Source organism: Acyrthosiphon pisum, chromosome X (genome assembly GCF_005508785.2).
Source record: "Acyrthosiphon pisum isolate AL4f chromosome X, pea_aphid_22Mar2018_4r6ur, whole genome shotgun sequence".
NCBI lineage: Eukaryota > Metazoa > Arthropoda > Insecta > Hemiptera > Aphididae > Acyrthosiphon > Acyrthosiphon pisum.
Genome location: NC_042493.1, coordinates 52155075 through 52160736, shown reverse-complemented (window position 1 = coordinate 52160736; position 5662 = coordinate 52155075). Strand labels below are relative to the sequence as shown.

The 5662-nt window shown below is 31.0% G+C and overlaps 1 protein-coding gene across 1 annotated transcript; it reads left to right on the top strand.

Annotated features, from left to right (window-relative positions):
- The first annotated feature begins 3175 nt into the window (after nucleotides 1-3175).
- On the top strand, nucleotides 3176-5000 carry LOC103310060 (SCAN domain-containing protein 3-like). Its single transcript, XM_008187141.1, has 4 exons — nucleotides 3176-3917; nucleotides 4054-4212; nucleotides 4369-4474; nucleotides 4580-5000. Exons 1-4 carry the CDS (start codon nucleotides 3176-3178, stop codon nucleotides 4998-5000), a joined length of 1428 nt encoding a protein of 475 aa, XP_008185363.1.
- Nucleotides 5001-5662: the final 662 nt, after the last annotated feature.

Below are 5662 nucleotides of genomic sequence, written 5' to 3'. Positions count from 1 at the left end.
CAGTTCGTTATACAGTAGAACTTCCATATAACTGTCACCGAAGTGACTGTAAATAATGACCGATATTTAGAGGTGCCCGTCCTACAGAGGTAGAATAATACTAGGATACACTCGACAGGACCAAACAAATTGACCGTTACATAGAGGCGACCGTTAACGAAAGTTTTACTGTATCTTAGTAGGTAAGAATATTATCTATGTTATCTCGTTGATTTTTTTACAATATTATAATTTTTAAGTGCATTTTGAACATTCTTAAATATTAATATTTTACACACTCATAACTCACTTAAAAGTAAAAGCATTTTACAAAACCAACGAGAGAACATGGATAATATTCTAGTAGCATCAGGTACAGCGACTCGTGCGCGCCGTTCCCTGAGTTCGTGTCTGCACGCCGGCCACGTCGCCACCAATTCGCGCTGTTCACGAACCCGTCCTGACAAGTAATGGCCACCACTCAGCGTCGATGCCGTGTTCTGTTCCTGACTCGGCACAGAACACGGGACCGGCGATGCGGACCTATGACAACTGAACACTATGTGACTTCGAGAGCAGCAGCAGCCAATGCCCCGGGCAACCAGCGTTATCGCCGCCGTGCGACCACGCGCAATAATCAATCACCGACAATCATGGGTAGCGCTGCAGCAAGTGTGGAGCACAGAGTGTTCTACACAGCTATTCTGCAGTAAGACCCACCCAGGACAGACTGGCGCAGTTTAGATTTTTTTTCGTTGACATCTACGCCGTAGCGAGACCCACCCGGGCATACTTGCACGGCTTAGATCTTCCTACCCAACTTCACCGTTGCAAAACCCACCCGGGCAGACTTGCGCGGCTTAGATCCTGCTTAAGAATACAGTCCACTCAATATTCACTTTCTTTGCGGAACAATATGAAAAGTGAAGAAAGTGCAACTGTTAATGAAGAAATAGTGAAAGAAAATTAGTGAGTACTTTATAAAAACACGTATGTGCCTACACATTATAGATGTACACTATTTGAAATATATATACAGGGTGTATCTTATGATAGTGTACGCCGGGGTTTATAACGATTATGGATCGTTGTAGGGGCGGTGCTACACTGGGGCCAGGGTGGGCAAGTGCCCCCCTAACATTTAATTTCATCACTCCTTTGTCTACCCTATAATTTAAAGTTTAACATTTTCATCTAATCTAAAAATGCATTTTATTAATTTTTTCTGTTATCGCTTATTAGATTATTTTTTAAAGGGGGTAAACCACTGTTGGGAATTAGGTGTACAAAAATGTTGGAATTACAAAGAATTCTCTGGAATTACATGGAAGTCCTGGAAATTACAAGGAATTCTTAGGAATTACAAAGAATTCCTGGGAATTACAAAGAAGTCCTGGGAATTACAAAAATGTTCTGGGAATTACGTGGAAGTCCCAGGAATTACGAGGAAGTCTCAGGAATTATGAGGAATTTTTTGGAAGTCTTGGGAGTTGCTATTAAATAATTGAAATTTTGAAATAATTAATTTACGTGTATGTGTTATGATAATAGAACGTCATAAAAAAAAAACCTCCATGTTATTTGATAAGATCCGATAAAGCATGAACTTAGATAATATGGACAGGCGATAGTGTTAATATCTTGATGTAGATATTTTTAGATTTCTAATCTTTTTGTCTGTGTTTTTAGCATCAGTATTTTATTATTTTTTTTACATCAATATATTACACAGATGAGTATAGTGAAGTATACAAATCTGTTACATATTATATGTGTTAATTTTACTACAACAATATTTTCAAAATATTTTCTATTTCCTGATTTTACACAATTGCTTACATCTTATACAAATTACAAGGTAAGTACCCAAATACTTATTATTTTTTACAAGGAATTAACGTTCATAATTAGAATTATATTATATCGAAGAGGTAAAACTCAAAAGTTCTTAGGATCAAAACTATAAACCCTTCTATTAACAATTGTATGTAATTATGTGCTTTAAATTATTAAATATTATTATGTATTTAAAATGAATGGTATTAGCAAGGGTGTTAGCACTAATAAGGGTATCAATTGTTAAAGAAATTAATGTAGGTAGGTAAAAAAAACTTATTGATTTTATTAGAACGATGCTAAAATAACATTTTGCTTTAGACAAGCTGTGTATTACAGTTTAAGTTTAAAACATGGTTTTAACTATTTAGTAGATAAACTAATTGTACTAATAGGCGATAGCAAGGCGATAGCTACCTTGTACCTACCTAATTAAAAAATGAGTATGATTTTTAACTCATAATACATTTACTATATAATATATACTCAACTATGTTAATTAATTAAATGTAGGTATAATAAAAATAAAATCAATGGTTAATGGTTAATATTTGTTATGTAAATTTAATTTGAAGTGATATATTTTTAACTTATGATGACCAGCATGCGTAACATACCATAACATAACATAGCAGAATGTACATTCTGAGTGATTCATTGGTTAAATGGGAGTTATGTTTATTTTAAAATGTACATGCAATTTATATATATTATAACTAGCTTTAAAATTGAAATATTAAAAAAAACCAATGATATTCACTAGGGTATATTGTTTTATATTGTTACTTGAAAATTTGATGATATTAAACATAACAGCGAGAGTGTAGCATTCTCTTAACAATTCATTAATATAGACATTAATTCTAAGCATACCACTGATAATAAAAGTTAAAAATATTTCATTGAATTTATTCTTTTTATTTAATTACCTTTCATTACTTTGGTTAATTTGGTGTTTTTATTTTTTAACTAATAAAATGATTCATATTATCAGAGCAAGATCAGAGCCATAGGAAGGTTCATTAGCGCTCCTGGCCATTTAATATATTTCCTATACCAGGGGTCGCCAACCAGTCGATCGCGATCGACTGGTCGATCTTTCTAGGAATGTAGGTCGATCGTTATAAAAATTAATTTTACCATTATCGGTCGATCGCGTAATAAATAATCGGATAATGCGGATTGCTATATTGTATTCTTAGAATTTACCATTATCGGTTAATCATAATACATAGTCAGAATTATTGTCAGTTATAGCTCGACCGTCAATTAGTCGTCACGTGCAAGTGTGCAACGCGTATATGTTCCGTATATTTTCGTTAATAAGTTGCAAATTTATTTAGAATTTACAACAAATAAAATGAATGCAAATAAAAAGTGTAAAACTTATCATTTTAATCAGGAATGGGAGTTGGAGTTTTTTTTTGTTGACATTAAAGGCAAGTGCGTGTGTTTAATATGTCGAGATACTCTTTCTATTTTCAAACGTGGAAACATAGAAAGACATTACCGGACTAAACATGCAGATTTTGATTTAAAGTTTCCAACTCATTCCAGCTTACGACAAGATAAGCTAAAAACAATGAAATTAAAACTGAACCAAGAGCAGTCTGTTTTTAAAAATCCAAATAAATTAGCCCAAAATGTAACTATTGCTTCATTCAAAGTAGCATACTTATTAGCAAAGAAGAGAAAACCGTTTTCCGATGGTGAATTAATTAAAGAAGCCTTTAAAGAAGCGTCTGACTCATTATTTACGGACTTCAAAAACAAAAGTGAAATTCTAGGTGCCATTAGTTCAATTCAATTATCAAGTAACACAGTAATGCGTCGTATTGGAGCCATATCTTCAAATCAAAAAACTCAATTACAGACTGATTTATCAAAATGTTCATACTTCAGTTTACAAATGGATGAGTCTAACGATATGATTGATACTTCACAGCTTTCTATTTTCATCAAAATGTGTTTTGACGATTTTTCTGTTAAGGAAGAATTTTTAAAAGTCTTATCGTTAACCGGAAGAACTAGAGGAGTAGATATTTATAAAACGTTTAAACAATTTGTTGAAGAAGAAGAAATTCCAATTGAAAAATTAGCTAGTATTACAACAGACCGGAGCCCCATCATTTTGTGGAAATAAAAAGGGATTTTTAGCGTTATGTAAAAACGATAATTCGTTTCCTCATTTTTTTCAATATCATTGTATAATTCATCAACAAGCATTATGTGGTACAGTTATAAATATAAACAATGTTATGGAACTTGTAGTGAAAATTGTAAACAGCATCAGAGGTAAGGCATTAAAAAGACGTCTTTTTCGTGAACTGATGGACGAAGTAGATTGTCATTATGGAGATTTACTATTACATTCTAACGTTCGTTGGTTAATTAAAGGTAAAGTACTACATCGTTTTAAAGAATTATTACCACAAATTAAAATTTTTTTACAAGAAATTGATATTGTTTATGAAGAATTAGAAAATATAAAATGGCTTGAAGATTTTTCATTTTTAGTTGATATTACTGAAAAAATTAATTTCCTAAATTTAGAGTTACAAGGAAAAGAAAAACAAATTATTGATATGATATCACATCTTCAAGCGTTTTCTAGTAAATTAGCATATTGGGAAAATAATATGAAAAATGGTGATTTCCAGCATTTCCCTACTCTTCAAGAAACAATAATTAATTATTCTGAAAATTTTTATGAGCCTACAAACCATATAAATATAATTCAACATTTACGTTCCGAATTTAAAAGAAGATTCAACGACTTTAAAATACTTGAGCCAGTTGCGCAGTTTATATCAAATCCATTAACTGGGGATGTTGAGACAAAAGCGAATGAAATTGGAAATTTGTTTAATCTTGATATAACAGTTTTGGAAATGGAAATAATAACGTTACAAAATGATTCAATACTTAAGATTACCTCTGAGTTTTGGAAACACGCGAGTTCTCAAAAATACCCAAATCTACGAAGCATTGCCCTTCGTATAACTTCATTTTTTGGTTCAACTTGGTTATGCGAGTCAACATTTTCGAGTATGAAATACTTAAAGAACAAATATCGTTCAAGAATTACAGACAGTAATTTGGATTCAAGTTTAAGAGCAGCTGTTTCTAATTATATACCACAATTCTCAAAACTTGCAGAAAACCAATGCCAGGTATCACATTAATAAAATAAAATAAAAACACATTAATTAAATAACAATATCAGATTTATATAAAAAAATTTTTTACTTTTTCTCGTGTTTAAAATATTACATTATTATTATTATGAAGAAACAAAAAATATTTATTCTTTGGAGCTTAGACCTTTTTTTTTTTTTTGCTCATAACACAAATCTCTTCCTAAAAACCTAAATTCTTCTGGATGTCGATCACCTGAGACTAAAAAATTCAAATGTAGCTCACTTGTTTGAAAAGGTTGGCGACCCCTGTCCTATACCTTGTAAATTTTTTTTTTTAAATATTCGTCTTCAAGTTAGATAGACGATAGTTGTGTGGTTTACAATTTACTTTAGCTGCTTTTGATACGCAACATTTTTGTTTTATAAACATTTTCAATTTTATAAAACCAAATAACAAATTACATTAAAATCCATAAATAGTATAAACAGTAATATAACTATTTTGCTGATAGTCTAAATTAAATGTAATTTATTAATAATAAGGGTAACACACAACAATTATAAAATTATATATCCAATATATTCTGTTCAAGATTTTGCCCCCCTGGTCTGGTTCAATTAAATTAAAGTTTATACATTTAAAATATATTTATAATTAACAATACATTGTTATTTCTAATTTACAACAAAAGAAAATAATATAAAAT

What these genes read in the sequence shown, in the direction of transcription:
- LOC103310060 (XM_008187141.1), top strand. Translation starts at nt 3,176, where the DNA reads ATGAATGCAAATAAAAAGTGTAAAACTTATCATTTTAATCAGGAATGG. An exon ending in CGTTCGTTGGTTAATTAAAG is followed by an intron (nt 4,213 to 4,368) that starts GTAAAGTACTAC and finishes TCCTAAATTTAG; the next exon opens with AGTTACAAGGAAAAGAAAAA. An exon ending in ATGAAAAATGGTGATTTCCA is followed by an intron (nt 4,475 to 4,579) that starts GCATTTCCCTAC and finishes CGAATTTAAAAG; the next exon opens with AAGATTCAACGACTTTAAAA.